The sequence below is a fragment of the Argentina silus genome, assembly GCF_951799395.1.
Source record: "Argentina silus genome assembly, chromosome: 4".
NCBI classification, from domain to species: Eukaryota; Metazoa; Chordata; class Actinopteri; order Argentiniformes; family Argentinidae; genus Argentina; species Argentina silus.
The window spans coordinates 25,941,364-25,960,449 of record NC_139658.1 but is presented as its reverse complement, the minus strand read 5'-3'; the positions used below and the strand labels follow the sequence as shown (position 1 = coordinate 25,960,449).

At 46.1% G+C, this 19,086-nt stretch overlaps 2 protein-coding genes across 2 annotated transcripts in view; one reads left to right on the top strand and one right to left on the bottom strand.

Moving 5' to 3' along the window:
* Positions 1 to 4,229, top strand: part of ppp1r12b (protein phosphatase 1, regulatory subunit 12B) — an 8,857-nt gene extending 4,628 nt beyond the window's left edge. Inside the window, exons 2-7 of the mRNA XM_083668683.1 lie at positions 1,110 to 1,126; positions 1,586 to 1,799; positions 2,033 to 2,134; positions 2,613 to 2,717; positions 3,009 to 3,059; positions 4,116 to 4,229. Coding sequence (XP_083524809.1) covers positions 1,110 to 1,126; positions 1,586 to 1,799; positions 2,033 to 2,134; positions 2,613 to 2,717; positions 3,009 to 3,059; positions 4,116 to 4,202 — 576 coding nt within the window. The 3' untranslated portion in view covers positions 4,203 to 4,229. The remainder of the gene's footprint in view (positions 1 to 1,109; positions 1,127 to 1,585; positions 1,800 to 2,032; positions 2,135 to 2,612; positions 2,718 to 3,008; positions 3,060 to 4,115) is intronic.
* A 5,795-nt stretch (positions 4,230 to 10,024) lies between these two features.
* On the bottom strand, positions 10,025 to 18,768 carry syt2b (synaptotagmin IIb; the record flags this gene model as incomplete). Its single annotated transcript, XM_083668670.1, has 8 exons — positions 10,025 to 10,240; positions 11,260 to 11,393; positions 11,709 to 11,826; positions 12,979 to 13,146; positions 14,075 to 14,242; positions 15,173 to 15,304; positions 18,039 to 18,199; positions 18,558 to 18,768. The coding sequence occupies 8 exons, from the start codon at positions 18,766 to 18,768 to the stop codon at positions 10,025 to 10,027; spliced, it is 1,308 nt and encodes a 435-aa protein (XP_083524796.1).
* Positions 18,769 to 19,086: the final 318 nt, after the last annotated feature.

Here is a 19,086-nt window from a genome sequence, read left to right as displayed (position 1 = left end):
CTGTTGGGTTAGGGTTAGAGTAGACTAGTGTTCTGTTGGGTTAGGGTTAGAGTAGACTAGTGTTCTGTTGGGTTAGGGTTAGAGTACTAGACTAGTGTTCTGTTGGGTTAGGGTTAGAGTACTAGACTAGTGTTCTGTTGGGTTAGGGTTAGAGTAGACTAGTGTTCTGTTGGGTTAGGGTTAGAGTAGACCAGTGTTCTGTTGGGTTAGGGTTAGAGTACTAGACTAGTGTTCTGTTGGGTTAGGGTTAGAGTAGACTAGTGTTCTGTTGGGTTAGGGTTAGAGTACTAGACTAGTGTTCTGTTGGGTTAGGGTTAGAGTAGACTAGTGTTCTGTTGGGTTAGGGTTAGAGTAGACTAGTGTTCTGTTGGGTTAGGGTGAGCGTACTAGACTAGTGTTCTGTTGGGTTAGGGTTAGAGTAGACTAGTGTTCTGTTGGGTTAGGGTTAGAGTAGACCAGTGTTCTGTTGGGTTAGGGTTAGAGTAGACTAGTGTTCTGTTGGGTTAGGGTTAGAGTACTAGACTAGTGTTCTGTTGGGTTAGGGTTAGAGTAGACTAGTGTTCTGTTGGGTTAGGGTGAGCGTACTAGACTAGTGTTCTGTTGGGTTAGGGTTAGAGTAGACTAGTGTTCTGTTGGGTTAGGGTTAGAGTACTAGACTAGTGTTGACAATGGCTGACAGCAGGCCAACATATTTGCTTTGACCACTATGATGTCATCATCTTCTCAGCAGTGAACACCCACTTGAGGAGGTGATTGATGGGGTCACGGCTGTGTGGTTGACCTGTTCGAACCCCGTCAAGATCAGGCAGGGGCGAGGTACATCCCCACATCACAGCACATCACAACACAGCAGGACTTCACAGGCTCAAAGGTGCACAACCCAATCCACAGGGAGGCAGGAGGGCTGGAACTCATTTAAATGATTGAAAATCTGTTTGGAAATGTGATATTGATCCAAAACCGTACACATGATGTATTGTTGTTTGTGAAAGCAGAAAGGGCAGGAGTCTGATATCCAACAGAAGATGATGCAGTCTGTGATGAGGGGGGAGCTAAAGGAATGGAAGTGCTTTGCTTTGATGTGACACATTGTTTCTGTTTATTTTCAGAATGAAAGAGCATCCAGGTAAGTTCCTTTAACTCAATTCACTGCAGCAAGTCAAACAGGAGAATTTCACAGGGAATCGGCACACATCCCAAAAGGTCTTAACCTCTTCAACTCCATGTCATATTTGACTCATTTCCGCCTAAAACCAGACCCAAACTAAACTGATTCTAACATTAGAAATATGATGGTCAGATGCAAAAGCAGGATGCCATTTGATAGGTAACAAGATAGGTACGTTTTGTGTGGATTTACTCAGATCATAGTTCAGAATAACATACTACGCATGATAAGGAGATAAAGTAAACAATAATCAAATTAAAGCAGAATTCGGTCCCAATTATGAGCCTGTGGACACTTTTAATACCCAGGAATCTAATGCCACAGACTCAAGTAACGATTATGGTCCAAACTATAACCTGATGAGTAGGCGGTTCTGTAGTGCAGGAGAGGTTTGGTACCGATCTGGTCCGTTTTCAGGTTGGACTCCCCTGGTTCCCCTGGTTCCCCTGGTTCCCCTGGTAACCCTGGTAACCCTGGTAACCCTGGTAACCCTGGTGCCCACGACGGGTCCAAAGACAGAGCGCCTGGCCGCACGGCGGAGTCCTACGCCCTCCGCAGGGAGAACCGGCTGGCAGCTCGGATCAGAGCAGAGGAGGAGAACGCATCCAACACATCCAACCATTACAAGAAGGTAACCATAGATACACACTGTCACCCAACCATCACTGAATCATCAACATGACCTGTCCAAGTCCTGCTTTTCCTTTACTTGACAGAATCCTAGGTTGATTTGAGGTGTGGGTGCTGTGTGTGTGTGTGTGTGTGTGTGTGTGTGTGTGTGTGTGTGTGTGTGTGTGTGTGTGTGTGTGTGTGTGTGTGTGTGTGTGTGTGTGTGTGTGTGTTGTGTGTGTTGTGTGTCTCCAGATGTATGAGGAGGCCCTGCGCACCAATGAGAGGCTGAAGGTCCGTCTGGAGGGGAGCAGACAGGAGCTGTCGATGTTCCAGACCCAGCTGGAGAGAGCTCAGGTCGGATCACTCACTGGTGTCCATCCACTGTCACACAATATAGTTCCTCTACACCCCACAAACCCTCATCCCAAAACATCAAATACAAAGAAAACAACTGAAGTTTTATTTATCCCACAGAAGAAGGGATTGTGCAGTTGTGTATTTCCAGAGTTTCTGTTCAATACATGCAGGTGTGAATGAAATGTGACAGCAAAGAGGACGCTTCTTACCCGCAGGTAAACCAGGGTGAAGTGGAGGCGTGGTATTTAATAGTGTGCCTGTGGAATAAGCACGTTCCTCTCCAGTGTCAATATCAGAGATATGCAGATCTGCAATTTCAAGGCTTAGGCCGTAGCTGTTTATTTATTGAATTGATTGAACCTTTATTTATCGAGGTTAGTCTCATTGAGATTAAATCTATTTTTTAAGAGAGACCTTTTAAAAGAGACAACTGTACTGGCTCTCAACGTTTAAGCCGTCAACGTTTGTGTTGCAGAGGAAAGGACGGTTCACTGAGCGGTCCAACATGTCCGAGCGGTCCAACATGTCCGAGCGGTCCAACATGTCCGAGCGGTCCAACGTGCTCGAGACTGAGAAAAGGGTAAGATCGTCCTGTCAGCAGCTTCCTCTCCAGGCTCACTCGGCCCGGAGGAGTTGAGTTCTGGTGTCGGTGGTGAATAGGAGTAAATACATGTATTTATGTGTCAAGTCGCAATAGCAACCTATCCCTTACAGGATTATAAAGATACTTTTTCAAAAGGTAAATTAGTTTTACATCATTCAAGCTAGAATAGGCCTACTGTATATCTGTCTACGCAGTATGAATGAATGAGGTGTGAGGTGAACTGATTGATGGATTGATGGATGATTCTGAAACCTCTCCTCTCTGCAGGAAAGACGGGTCCTGGAGAAGAAGATCTCAGACATGGAGGATGAGCTGAAGGTACAGCAGCCAATAGGAATCTATCTAATCTGTCTCTTCAAACAGTCTCCAGGGAAAGTTGTGATCCGTATCCCCCCTCCTCTGACCTGACCTGACCTGACCTTACTGTAGTTTCACCAGACAGTTGTTCCTCCTCCAGAAAACATGTGTGACGAGCATGTTGCTAAATCACCACCACAGCAGGAGGGTAGATGCTAAGTGGGATCCTTAAGATGACCGTACCCTAATATTCACCCTTACCTTAACCATTAACCATAACCCCTACCTAACCCTAACCCTAATCCTAATCCCTACCCGACCCGAACCCTAACCTTAACTCTTACCTAACCCTGATCTTTATCCTTAATTTAACCATTAAATTCTGTGCATGCGTGCGTGCGTGCGTGCGTGCGTGCGTGCGTGCGTGCGTGCGTGCGTGCGTGTTTGTGTGTGTGGTGTGTGTGTGTGTGTGTGTGTGTGTGTGTGTGTGTGTGTGTGTGTGTGTGTGTGTGTGTGTGTGTCTGAGGCTGTCACTGTAGCTGACGTAGTTTGCTGTGGGGTGTGTGAGAGCTGTGACATGGCAGTGAGTCAGTGCTGGGATTGGTCAGCAGTCATAGTTGTTAATGCCTGCAGTGTTCTGTCCCAGACAGCAGGGCACAGACACCACTCTGTTGTCAGGGTGAATGAGAGGGTCTCAATAGACCATCACTGTACAGGGAGACACTGTGCCATGTGTGCAGCTGGATCCAGGACAGGGTGATCACTGAGGGGTCATCTCTTCTGGGGGGGGGTCATCTCTTCTGGGGGGGGGGGGAATCACACTTGGACTGCAGTTCATTGTGAATCAACTAGTCTTGGTAGAATGTGTTTCCTCTGGCGGTCAGAGAAGCAATGTTTGGTCATTCTAAACACCTACATGAACTACCATGCTTAGAGGCACAGTATGACACGCACACGCACACGCACACGCACACGCACACACACACACACACACACACACACACACACACACACACACACACACACACACACACACACACTGTATATTGTGTCATCCCAGTGTTGTTGTCCCTTCAGGTCCAGGCGGAGCTGAAGAATGAGAACCAGAGACTGAAGGACGAGAACGGAGCTTTGATCCGGGTCATCAGTAAGCTGTCCAAGTGACAGGAAGAGGAAGAGGAGAGGGAGAGGAGGAGGAGGAGGGGAGGGGGAGGGGGAGGGGGAGGAGGAGGGGGAGGGGGAGGTGAGGGGAGGGGAGGGGGAGGGGGAGGGGGAGGGGAGGGGAGGGGGAGGAGGAGGAGGAGGAGGAGGAGGAGGGGGAGGGGGAGGGGGAGGGGAGGGGGGGGGAGGGGGAGGGGGAGGGGCAGGATGAAAAAGGGGGGTGAATCTTTACCTTCCACATCAGCTGAAGGAGTACTTGATGGTTGGATTATTATTATGCACAGAAAATAGCCCTCACACACCATTTGAATATTTTGCACATTTGTTTATAATTGGATTACGTGGTGGTTTACATACGATGACATCACATAATCATATGAATGCAAAGCTGTAATCTTTAAACTGGCATGATGGTTTGTCAAGTAAATGACCATGTTTCACAAATACACTGTTTATTAAAGCTGTAATACTACTGTACTGTATGTAGTAGGGTGAATGAATCTGCTGGTCACATGTTCAATAACTATACTGCCTTTTACTGCAGTCAGTTGTCTACATGGCCATCAACTGGCCATGTATGGTACTGCACATACAGTGTATTACATGAGGGAGACTTAGAGACGACAATTTCAAGCAATGATAGGATAAATAAAGATTCAGATGAGTGAATTTATGATTTATGAGTGAATTTGATTCACATTGATAAGTGAACATGAGGAACATTGAGGGAGACAGAACAGCACATTAAACCACTGGAGGCAAAGGTAATTAAAAGGCCTTTATTCCTATGGTTACTAGTTGGTAACATATGTCTGTTTGGAGACATTCCATGTTTTGGTTCCCTTGAGGTTTTTAAGCACATTGACTGATATATGGTTTATGGATACAAGAGTTGGAGTCTTTCTAATGGACAACATGTTCCTAGTACGGAAATAAACCATGCAATCCACAAAAGGTACAACTACGGACACACACACACACATACACACACGTCTACAACAAGACCACAGTAAGAGTCACGTTCAGGCATTTCTCTTGTCCATGTTGTCGGGCAGATGAACGAGGGAGTGAGAAGAGGGGAAATAAAGGGGGCACAGTTCTTTAAAAAGTCTCAGGTACGGTGGCCACGGAGGGTTAAAACCAAATGCGTAAAGAGGAACCGTGTTTTTTCACAAGCAGCAAGGTCGGCAGTATTACATTGCTAATGCATCTGCTGTGTGGGTCCACCCCGCTCCAAAGAGCTTCAGGCCCTGCTCAGGAAGAGCTTCAGGCCCTGCTCAGGAAGAGCTTTTGGCTCAGGAAGACGGGATTTTGTTGCCTGTGCTGCAGTCATGTGACACCCATTCAGTCTCTGTCAGACGCAGAGGAAACACAGGTGCTATTGGTCCTAATGCAAACACAGTTAGTTACAGGTGGAAGCAGACAGAGAGATGGTCGCTGCTCAGACTGAAGGACCATAAGAAACAGAGATAGATCAATCTATAGAAAAGGACTCTAACAAACCCAGGACACTCAAGGGGGGGGGGGGGGAACCAATGAGGAAATAGAAACAGTATTCATTCATAATCACCACTTTTAAATCATATGTTAAAAGTGCATTGGAACGGCATCTGGACTGGATGGCTGACGATGGGTTAATACACAGGTCATGAGGAATGACAAACCAATGAAATATTGCAATCAAGTCACATGATGCTACTACTGCCCTGCTATAGGCTCTATTCTAACACAGAAAAACATTTATTTGCATGACAATGATTGAATACTTATTTAATTTAAAAAAATGTAATGAACACCACAAAAAGCCAAGCGTTTCCTAGATTTCAGTGGTGAAAAATTTAGCATGTCCACTTTACAATATCAACTCAACGTCATGCTACTGCTAATAATCCACCACTTATATACTTTTTCGTATCTATTCATAAGCAAACATTTATTAAGTGATTTGAGATAAAATATCAGCTGAAGTCAGATTGAATTCAGCTGGTTTGGGTGACTATATAGAGGAAGAAACATCATATAATTCACAGACACTGTTCTGACGATAAGTCATCATCGCAAGAAAGTGATACGTCAGAGACAGCCGCTAGTTGAACTCTATAAGAGGTTAATAAGGGTTATGACGTGACAGGATCTGGGAATCTGAGAGATGTTTTTAGGCTTTGTCTTCTCAGAGATGAGCGCTGATGACTCAGTGCTCACGTTGTATGGCTTTACATCTTAGGTTGATCAACATGTTAACCCTAACCCTGACCCTAACCCTAACCCTGACCCTAACCCTAACCCTAGCCCTGACCCTAACCCTAGCCCTGACCCTAGCCCTGAACCTAACCCTAGTCCTGACCCTAACCCTAGCCCTGACCCTAGCCCTAGCCCAGACCCTAACCCTAACCCTAGCCCTAACCCTAGCCAGATGGTGGTTGACCTGTAGAGAGGGATGGGTGAGAGAGAGAGAGAGAGAGAGAGAGGTATTGAAACAGGGCTACAAGTCCATGCTCTGAGTTTCTATAGGAGGCCTATCTGCCTGAACACAGGAGTAAACAGCAGTGTATTACACACACACACACAGACATACACACAAGATACTGTTTATTTGAGGTAAATAATATCTTATGCCATTGTTGTGTGGATGTAGATGTTGCTGTGGAATGCATGATCTTCTACTTCCTTCTGCTCCCACTCCAGCTCAACCACTATTCATATGAATGGAGCTACAGCAGAGTGGATGGCAGGACACACAAAGGAAACACTTAGGTACTTTAAGACTAGAAAACAAAGGAGCTGGTCAATCACCTCCTTTCAAAAAAGACAACTGGCCATCATAGACCATGCACAAGTATTAGTAGTAGAACCAAGTAGTAGTATTAGTAGTAGTAATTGCATGACTTGTAGCCCAAATATTAGTAGTAGTATTACCTATGTTGACCACAGTTAGACACATACAAAGGATATTAAACAGATGATAAACAAGCATGCTGTATTATGAATCGTACAGTAAAAAGCAAAACTCCTGAATCTCAGGCGTGAAAGGAGCCTGTAGAAACCAACATGGCTGTTCAGACAGATGTTCAGGTCCGGGACCCGTTCACATAAACTGTGCAGTCAGTGCATATTTTTCTCTCCATTTTATTATCAAAATGACATAGGACACAAACACACATACACAATATAATTATGGTTCCTCTTTAAAACATGCTGCTATTTACAACATTTTATAGATACATGCTGTATTAACAACTTCTGCTGAATGCATAATGTTTACAGTAGGAAGAGAGAGAGGGAGGCAAAACTACATATCAATGGACTTATTAGTATGCTACCGTTCCCCTTCCTTCCTTCCTTCCTTCCTTCCTTCCTTCCTTCCTTCCTTCCCTTTCACCAGTCTCAGCTCTAGTAACAGCGAACCACGGACACTGAACACATCATGACATCATGTGTCTGAATGATCTCATACAGCGAACCACAGACCCTGAACACATCATGACATAATGTGTCTGAATGATCTCATACGGAGAGAAAACACAACACTATGTTTCAGTGCTTTGGCATCTTAAATGTACAACACACAGCATGTTGCTAATGAGATATGAAGACAATGTGACGTAGAATGACTCACGCTTTGTTTTACTGCTTTGTTTGTTTCAAGCAGATGTTGACTGAGGTTGGATGTACCAGGTTGATGAGGTTGGATGTACCAGGTTGGATGAGGTTGGATGTACCAGGTTGGATGAGGTTGGATGTACCAGGTTGACTGAGGTTGGATGTACCAGACTTGGATGTGTAGACTCTAGATGTTTGATGATGAACATCATTATTAGAATCGTCATCCAGGAATTCTGGGAATGTGTCAAATAGAACCCAGCTCCAGCTGTCTCCATGTGAGCCTTCAGGCAAACACGCTTCTTAACTCCAATATGATCATATCATAACACTATTGTCACTTTTTTATTACTATCTTATATTGTATTGCTGATTTGTTGATTGTTGTCGACTGTTGTTGTTGTTGAACGAGGAGCAAGATCCCAAAACAGTTCACTGTATCTGTTACGGCTGTATGGTGTACGTGATGAATACAATTTGATTGGATTTGATTCGATATCATTTGAAATATTGCACAAGGCTTTATAATTCTCAGTAACATTCATTTTCTTAAACAGAAATCCACAACGTTTAGTTTCTTAAAGGAATGATAATAACATAAGATCTTTAAAAGTGCAAGGAGTTCCGAACACAAAGATGATGTGATATGATCTACTGACCAAAACAAAACAACATCTTTGATGGCACGACTTTCAAGGCTTGAGACGTATCATAATGATCTCATCACCAGGGAAGCAGAGTCGTCATGACAGCAGTAATTCCTCAGTCATCCTCCCTACTTCTACTTCTCCTACTTCAGCTGTGGAAAAGTAATCAGTTGTACATCGAAGCAGTCAAACAAAGACACATTTCAGATGACACTTTCGCAGTGTCCTTGACTGCATCATTGAGAGGTTGGTCAGGTGTACGGTTTCCCTCCTCCTAGATTGTGAGATACATACTGTATTTCATAGACGGTCGAATCAGAAACAGCTTGGAGCAGCGTGTCATTCAGAAAGCTGGAACTTATGTTGAACTTTTCTCTAACCACATAGACATGGCTTGTGGCAAGACATACTAATGTTTGATAAATTATAATAATTGGCTCCAGAAAGACAAATTTCGAATGTGAGAATCATCCGATGTCACCCCTGCCATGCTAAATGTATGTGAATAATATGGAATTGGTAAAGTCCCCCCCCAAAAAAAGGCAAACATCATATTGTGAATTTCTTTTAAAAAACACATTTGAAAATGGATCACTGGATCCTATAGATTTCATCCAATCCTCTACATTTGTAAACATAAAAAACCCAACCTAATCTCTACTGCAAGGACCGGCACACTCATTAAGAATGGTTTGAGAACCAGTTATACGCTACGCTACTGGGAATCAATTTGGCATGGTTTATGAAGGCGGGGAGGAGAAGTAAAAGCATGCATAACGCTCTATATACTAAATTAAGCTATTACCAGCGCTGCGTTCTTGGAGCCTTTCATTGCGTGATCGTCAGCCCCCTAAGAATCTGTTCCTACAAGCATGTTGAAATGAAACACAGATCATCCATTCATCCATCAACCAATCACTCAATCACTCAATCAATCAATCAACCAATCACTCAGTCTCCCTCTTCTCAGTATACATACACTAGTGTGTGAAATGCAACGGTGCTGAAAAGGTGTAGTTTAATTTCCTCCATTAAACTATGAATAAGCTGATATTTCTAGATGTTTCTTTTTTGTTGTTGTTGTTCAGAGTTTGAAGTAGCCATGATGTGAGTCATGAGGAGGTTCATGCAGTGTTGGGTTGGATTAGGGAGGGTTCTGTAGGGTTGGGTTGGGGAGAGTTCTGTAGGGTTGGGTTGGGGAGGGTTTCTGAAGGGTTGGGTTGGGGAGGGTTCTGTAGGGTTGGGTTGGGGAGAGTTCTGTAGGGTTGGGTTGGGGAGGGTTTCTGAAGGGTTGGGTTTGGGAGGGTTTCTGAAGGGTTGGGTTGGGGAGGGTTTCTGAAGGGTTGGGTTGGGGAGGGTTCTGTAGGGTTGGGTTGGGGAGGGTTTCTGAAGGGTTGGGTTGGGGAGGGTTCTGTAGGGTTGGGTTGGGGAGAGTTCTGTAGGGTTGGGTTGGGGAGGGTTCTGTAGGGTTGGGTTCGGGAGGATTCTGAAGGGTTGGGTTGGGGAGGGTTCTGTAGGGTTGGAGGATGGGTTTCTGAGTTAGTTGGTTAGTCGGCAGGTTGGACGGTGGAGGTTAAGTTACTTCTTGGCGTTGAGAGCAGCCAGTGCAGCATCCACGTCCTCCTCCTGCTGCAGAGGGTGCCACTGGGCGATGGGGCGGCGGGGGTTGGAGGTCATGTCGGACCAGTGCTTCATGCCCGGGCCCGTCGCCTTGCTGCCCACAAAGATCTTCCCGATCGCGTCGTTCTTGCCGATCTTGTCGTAGTCGAACACCGTCACGACCACCAAGATTTTCTACAAAGGACACAGAGGTGATCTGTCTGTGTGTGGTGGTCTGTGTGTGTGTGTGGTGGTCTGTCTGTGTGTGGTGGTCTGTCTGTGTGTGGTGGTCTGTCTGTGTGTGGTGATCTGTCTGTATGTGGTGGTCTGTGTGTGTGTGTGGTGGTCTGTGTGTGTGTGTGGTGGTCTGTCTGTGTGTGGTGATCTGTCTGTGTGTGGTGGTCTGTCTGTGTGTGGTGGTCTGTCTGTGTGTGGTGGTCTGTGTGTGTGTGGTGGTCTGTGTGTGTGTGGTGATCTGTATGTGTGTGGTGGTCTGTGTGTGGTGGTCTGTGTGTGGTGGTCTGTCTGTGTGGTGGTCTGTCTGTGTGTGGTGGTCTGTGTGTGGTGGTCTGTCTGTGTGTGGTGGTCTGTGTGTGGTGGTCTGTCTGTGTGTGGTGGTCTGTCTGTGTGGTGGTCTGTCTGTGTGTGGTGGTCTGTGTGTGGTGGTCTGTGTGTGATGGTCTGTCTGTGTGTGGTGATCTGTCTGTGTGTGGTGATCTGTCTGTGTGTGGTGGTCTGTCTGTGTGTGGTGGTCTGTCTGTGTGTGGTGGTCTGTGTGTGGTGGTCTGTGTGTGGTGGTCTGTGTGTGGTGGTCTGTGTGTGGTGGTCTGTCTGTGTGTGGTGGTCTGTGTGTGGTGGTCTGTCTGTGGTGGTCTGTACACAATTGGGCCCTCACATTGCCTTGCATGAGTCATCCCTGTATTAATATGAAGGTAGATAGATAGAAACTTTATTTGCCTAGTATTTAGCTGAATTGCATTGATTATGGACCATCATAGACTTGGTGTGACACATCAAAATCTGTGTTCAATGGAGGGGTTGATGACACCAGTGCAAATGCTGTCTTGCTAACCAAACACATGGACGAGACATTCCAAACTAGACATTCCATATGAAGCTAAAATACTAAATAAGTCCCTCAATCACTCAATCAATCAATAAATCAATTAATCAATCAATCAATCAGTCAATCAAAGAAGTGTGCTGTACAGTACCGGCATCATGTCCTGGGGGATCTCAAAGCTGAAGGACTCGTTGAAGTAGGGGTTCAGGGTGTTCTTCTTCACCGTAGTCTTCTTCTTCTTCAGCTTCTTGCCTCCCTGCAGCAGCTGGATCTTCACGTAGGGATCTGGAGATCAAAACACACATTTATCTCCTCATCTCTCCTTTCATGCCGTGGTGTGCTGCCTGGCAGACTACAACACTATAGTGATGAGCTGATGAAGGGAACTCAGCAGAGACGTCGATGGCTGTCCCTGTTTGTCTCGCTCTGGTGTTTTAAACGGATTAGCCCTTGATGTTTTAGGACATCTCTGATTTCCTAAGTTTTAAATGTGTCAGAGCTGCTTAACCACAGAACGCCCTGTAGGAGTCATGAATGCACCATAACATAATCTTCTCTAATAATCAGGGACAGCATCACTGAGTCAGTCATGTTTCCTACCAGACAGTCCTCCCACGTCCATCTTCTTCAGGTTCTTGGCCTCCAGGATGCAGACAGTGAGTTTCCCAGCAGTGGGGACGTAACGTAGGGAGATACAGATGTCTCCGAGCTTCTCAGGCTGCATGGAGGGAAGACAGGGAGGAGGGAGGACAGGGAGGAGGGAAGACAGGGAGGAGGGAAGACAGGGAGGAGGGAATACAGGGAGGAGGGAGGTACAGGGAGGAGGGAGATACAGGGAGGAGGGAAGACAGGGAGGAGGGAATACAGGGAGGAGGGAAGACAGGGAGGAGGGAGGTACAGGGAGGAGGGAAGACAGGGAGGAGGGAAGACAGGGAGGAGGGAAGACAGGGAGGAGGGAGATACAGGGAGGAGGGAAGACAGGGAGGAGGGAAGACAGGGAGGAGGGAGATACAGGGAGGAGGGAAGACAGGGAGGAGGGAAGACAGGGAGGAGGGAGGTACAGGGAGGAGGGAAGACAGGGAGGAGGGAAGACAGGGAGGAGGGAAGACAAGAACAGAGGGAGGAGGGAGGATAAGAACAGAGGGAAGAAAAGACATACAAAAACACATGATCACATGATCAAATGGTTGTTTAAATAATTTTGAGAAAAAGATGATAAAAAACCATAGATGTTAGTTAATGTAACTAACTGGTGACTGAAGTGCCGTGTTCAGTTCAGTCTCTCCCGTATAATGATCTGCACACCATAATGGATAGATAAAATACCTCATATACACTCACCAAACACTTTATTAGGAACACCTGTACACCTCATGGTGGAGGTGGTGTAATGGTGTGGGGAAAGTTTTCTTGGCATACTTTGGGCCCGTTAATACAACCATGTGCTTCCCTTCATGGCCACAATTTACCCATCTTCTAATGGCTACTTCCAGCATGATAATGCACCATGTCACAAAGCAAAAGTCCTCTCAAACTGGTTTCATGAACATGACAATGAGTTCAGTGTTCTTCAGTGGCCTTCCCAGTCACCGGATCTGAATCCAATAGAACATCTCTGGGATGTGGTAAAACGGGAGATTCACAGCTTGAAAGTGCACCTGAAAAATCTGCAGGAATTGCGTGACGCAATCATGTCATCATGGACCAGAATCTCAAACGAATGTTTCCAACATCTTGTGGAATCAATGCAACAAAGAATTGAGCCTGTTTTGAGAGCAAAGTGAGGCCCTACCCAGTATTAGTACAGTGTTCCTATCAGTGCTCAGTGTGTGTATAGTGTTGATTCAATTGTATTTCTTTGAAATTCTACCTCTTCTTTCTCTGCACTCTCCAGATCCTTCCATTCTTCGATGGGTTGACCCAGGTCAATCTGGTTCATGGCGATCTTCACCTCCCCGATGATGTCATGCTTGGAGAACCGGTCATAGTCGTACACTGACATCACCAGCGTCTTCCCTCCCAGCTCCTCGTAGGGGATCTGATGAAGACACAACCGATTAACCAGGCTAGATTAATAATCCACCAGTTAAACCACATGGCCACTCTGTAAACGTCTTGTTATTCTAGAGATGAGGTAAACAGGGATGAAATGGTAAAGGATGGGTCAAATCTCTTCATTATTCAGTGGCATGGACACATCACAAGCTTTACAGCACACAGTGTAGTATGGAGGGCTAAGAATGGATTATGGGATGTGTAGTTTTATTTTATTTTGCTTGGATCATGCGAGGAGAGATAATTATTCATCTCAGAAGCACTAAAGCACCAATCAGGAGCTGATATGAGACCTGTTTACTCTCTCTATCCCTTCCAGACATAGCAACCACGTCTAGCAACCACGTCTAGACATTCCACTGTAGTAAAGGGCTTTTGGCATCAAATAGAAATGAAACACGTACTATTCCCCCCTAAAGAAAAAGGGAAGAACCTGACAAATCATGCTTGCATTTAAATTATCTAACGATAAACTGGTTGTGGATGTTCCCACCGTTCCTGTGTGTGTGTGTGAGGCAACAGGGAGAATGTTCTAGCTGGATGTGTGTTCCTGGTACAGGAGGATGGCAGACTGCTTCCTCTCGGACCCAGAGAGACTCTCTGCAGTCTCCACGGACCTCATTAGAGAGGCCTGGAAGCTGCTGCTAGAAGGATACAGGGCAGGAGCTGGCAGCACCGTGCCTGACACCACCTGACCACCACCTCCACCGCCACCACTATGTATAATAGTGTGATATTCGATCACTTTTGAGGTTCCAATGCTCTTGTCTGTTCTAGCCAATACTGTATTCTTCCTGTTTGATGGTGGATACCTTTCACATGTATTATTCTGGTGTGATGGTGGATACCTTTCACATGTATTATTCTGGTGTGATGAGAAGAAACACCCACCACCAGGCTAGAAGACTTACCTTGAAAACAAAGGTCTCATTGAAGACGGGGTTCAGTGTCTTCTTGTGAACTTTGGTGTCAAACTTCTTCTTCTTGTCAGGCAGGATGAAGACCTTGACGTACGGATCAGAGGCTCCGCCTGCGTCCATGGAGATAAGGTCTGCCGCTTGGAGGATACCAACGGTGAGCTGGGGGGGGGGGGGGGGGCAGAGGGGTCAGAAACAGTATCAGTGAGAATCTGACACTTTATTCATTCATTCGACTCATGCGTCGTATTTCTACTGCAGTGAAATGCTGCAGCCTGATTACATAACAGCTTTGCTTATCATCTGACAACCTAAACCTGCCATTCATCAGCAGCTATTTTATACCATCAAGATAAGACCACAGAGTCCCACAGGAGAGACGACAAGTACAATGAACAGTGTTTACTGCAAGGTCACAAGAAAGTCACAGAATTGCAGCAGTCTTTCCCATCCGAAAAAGGCTGTCTGTGCAATGGTCTGTACAATGGGGGGTCTAAATCATGTTGAAGTATAATCAAATCATGATGAAAGGAACGATTTCTTTTATGTGAAGCTCAGATCCTGCGTCAGGAACTCATGAGGGACTTCCTCTCTACTTGGTGAGTCAGCGTTTTCTCCTCCTCACATTTACGTCACGTTCAGTCGCTGCCAGCGCCACGCGTAGCACAGCTCCACCCGACACACCATTCAGAAAAACCCTGAATATTCCAGAGAGATATGTAATATCATCATCTGGATTCTGTAGAATATTCTCTTTTGTCCACACTAATGCCAGAGATTGTCACTCTGTCACAAAGTGTAATAACTCTGCTGACCTGGTTTCCATAGCAGCAGCTTCTGGAGAGCTTACGTAAGGATCAGCTCTAAGTTCAGGTGACACTCACAAATGACACTGAAGAAATGTTCTCTTCTCAAGATCACTGAGGAACACAACACCCTTTCCACCTGAAACTTTCATGGGATTGAAAGAACCCTTTAAAGCCAAGTGTGTGATCCCAGCCTATGAACAGTTTTAAAAGACTTTGAAGATACAGTTTGTAAATGGCACTATAAGTTCTGTGAGTTATGTCATGTAAAATGTCGGCCACTGACCTTGTTGTCCGTGAAGTCATAATCCAGAGAGTACTGCAGTTTCCCAAGCTGCTCTTCCTCTTTCTCCTCTTCCTCCTTCTCCTCCTCCGTCAGCCCTGTCTCTCCCTCGCCGTCATCGTCATCCTGTTGTTTCTGTGGTGTTGAGATACGGGAGAGGGCGTTAGAGGTCAGGGGTCAGAGGTCAGGGTGCCCCACCCCCATCATACCATAGCATGCCACAGACACTGGACCTCCAGGAGGTAACGGAGGTCACGGGGTCACTGGGACCAGTCTGATCTGGTTCCCTTGGCACTGGGACCAGTCTGATCTGGTTCCCTTGGCACTGGGACCAGTATAATCTGGTTCCCTTGGCACTGGGACCAGTATAATCTGGTTCCTGCATACATACCTGCGTATCACCTGGTGGCCTACTCTGGTCCTGTCTATAAAGCTAACAGGGCCTTGTTGTTGCTAACACTTTACTTCTGTGTTGCCCCGTCACTCTGTACTGTTATAACATTGACGTTAACACAGCAACAACCATGTTTCTAGAGTAATTACACATGTATAGAGTAATTACACAGGTATAGGCAGGGCAACTTAAAGTAAAAGTGTGATCCTGATTTCTTATAACTGGAATTCAAATGTATGTTGGTGAAACAGGATTTCACCTTCATCACTGTGTCTATCTGATGGCAGTCTGCTGGGCCTCACATGCTCCTATGGCAACAGGCAGCAGAGTCAGTGGAGATGTTGCATGCTAATTCCACACGGAGGAGGAAGAAACCTTTCTGGTGTAGTCGAGTCTGAGTGTATTTTAGCTCTTTGTTTGGATAATAACTTAACATTAAAATGATATGTTGAAAGACCAATCGAGACATTACTGGATTTAATTGTTTTGGAAAATGCCTTTAGAATTCCTCTGCAACTTACAGAGAGCTCCTAAGGAATTAGCTAACAACAGCCAATGGCAATGCATATATAGAAAGGCAAAAATGACATCATACTCAGGGTAAGGACTTTGTTAGGCGTCCTCCACAGGCCTGGCCATGATTCTTGCCTGGAGTGCATTTGGGTTGCGTGTGATTGACGCTCTACAGTGCATCCATTCACAAGAGCATTGTTATTCAAGACAAACTCCAAAAACCATTAACTAGCAAGGAGGACCTACACACACCCATTCCTCCCTCTACGTACGCTGCCACCAAGAAATGTCACTCTCCAGACAGGCCACCATCATTACAGCAGAACAGTACAAGAGTAAAGGGCACAGCCAGCTATCTGCATAAACTAGAAGCCAACACAGACTGTTATAGTTAACACCCCATCGTAAGCCTGTCTCTGTAATGTTTGCTAAAGTTCATTATTCTGATGGGCCATCTGGGTTTTTAATGATTGTTTATTTTCATGTCTTCCTGTTCTCGTCATTGAGTGACAACGTAACGGGACGCAGATCAGAACCACGGCTCTCAGATCATCTGTTCATGCAGTTACCGCTGTTGTTGTCATCAACTTCCACAAACCACCAGCCATGCCCTCTGACGCATGCACAGATTAATCGTGTTAATAGTGGCTTGTTCTATATCCAAGACTGTCCATATTGGGGTGAGTTTGGCATGACATTGTCATTGTACACGATGAACAATGTGTTGTTATGACGATCATTAGCTTTCCTCCCGGGGGTTTATGGAGAACATCATAGCTTTCTCAGTTACATTCTCAAGCCGTCATGACAAAAAAAGTTGACAAAGCAAGGAAGCTACGACTTTTCATTCCATGAAACCCCCCACTCCACCCAGCAGGGGGCAGAGAGCGTCAGCGTCACCTACCGTAGTGCGGGGGTCCACCACAGTCACAGAAACACGGGGCACACAAAACGAACAACACAGAGCGAGAAGGAGGAGAGCAGAGAGAGGAAGAAGGTTGAAGGTCACAAGACAAACACGCTACAGTACCAGAGAGGCAGTCAACACCATCTACACCATCAACACCATCAACACCACGTCGTAAGAAATGACACACTAATTTTTTCTTCGTATTTTTTTTTTTTTTACAAAAGAAGAAAAATTTGCCTTCTCACTTTCCAGGGCTGTTTTTGGAGACAATGAATTGATTGTTATAATTAACTGTCATTGGTGCACTGGGGCCCTGATAACGGACACATCCAATCTGGAGTTATTAAACTTGAGCTCGTCCAATCTGCTCGTCCCTGGGATTGTTTGACTCCGTCTCCGACACCTCCGGTTCCCTGGGTCCAACAGGATCCAGTATTCTGCAGCAGGAGACCCAGTTTGCCCGAGGATCATCCTCTAAAGGTCCAGAATCATCCTCTAAAGGTCCAGAATCATCCTCTAAAGGCCCAGAATCATCCTCTAAAGGCCCGTCTCAATAGCAGGGCCCCTCTATCCACACAGCCATGATCCCCTACGCCTCATTACAAAGTGTGTCATTTCTCACCACGCATCACAATGAATTACAGCACACATCTTAAACGACAACACAGACGACACCAAGAGAACAGAGGGATCTCTCTCCTTGCTTCTCCCGGTCTAATGCTGCTGGCAGAAGATCAAAGACCGTTACACACTTCAGAGGACCATCATTAACCACTTTTTATGGTGGGAACATTTTTTTTGACAAATTGCTGCTACAAACATTCATGACATACATCAGAGAAGCATTAGGAGGATTCTGGATATGAGGATGAATGGGTCAGAGAAACAAGTGTTCCCTCATTTGAACCTAAAGACTAAATGTTGTCAATGTTTTAGTTTTAGATCTAAAAAAGAAGAAACCATTTTCACGTGTGTTAAAGGCCTGGATGTGAGACATGTCTGTGGTGCAGCAGTTGCCTTGGGGAGTGTGTGTGAAACAGGAAGCGTCGTACCTCGTCCCCTTTCATGTTCTTCATGTTGAAGCCGTCCTTGCCCTTCTTGCCCTTCTTGTTCTTCTTCTTCTTGCAGCAGCACTTCTTAATGATGCAGAAGCAGCAGGTCAGGATCAGCAGCGCCGCCACCACCGCGATGGCGATCAGAGCCCAGGGAGGCACTGGAACACACACACACACACACACAGACACACACACGCATACACACACACACGCACACACACACATGCACACACACACACGCATACACACACACACGCACACACACACATGCACACACACACACACACGCACGCATGCACACATGCACACACACATGCACACGCACGCACACATGCACGCACGCATGCATGTACGCACACGCACACACACACACACACACACACGCACGCGCACCGCACGCAAACACACACAGGCACGCACACATGCGTGAACACACACAAGTTTAAGGTCAAACTTTCTCTGTTACCAAACATAGATGATCTCAGTGTTCAGTGGGTTAACCGGCTCTGGTCTTACGTGGAATTTTATCAATCTCGTTCAGGAATTTGCTCTTGATCTCCTCAAACATGTCGTTCTTGTTGGACTGCGACTCTGTGCCGTTCCCCGAGAGGGTGTCAGCCATGGTCGTCATGACAGCGGGCGCCGGGGCGCTGGTCATGGTGCTGGTGCCCGTAGGCTCCGCCCCCACCATGGCCTCAGGCTTCTTTTTGAACAAGTTCCACTTCATCCTCAACGACTAGGCTACACACACTGTCCCTGAGCACACACACACACACACACACACACACACACACACACACACACACACACACACACGCACGCACGCACGCGCACACACACAGAAAGAGAGGTCTCAGTATTCACACAAAACCCATCACAACATCAGTGTTTTACTCATGGACACTTCAATCCCCAAACATGTTGGTGCATTAGAAACAAAGTTGACCTCTGCAGCACAGAGTGTCTATGGAACCCTCCCTGCAGTCCTCTGGGTGGTGAGCAGAACGTGCTGTGCCCCGCCAGGGCTACTGGAACACCCACAGAC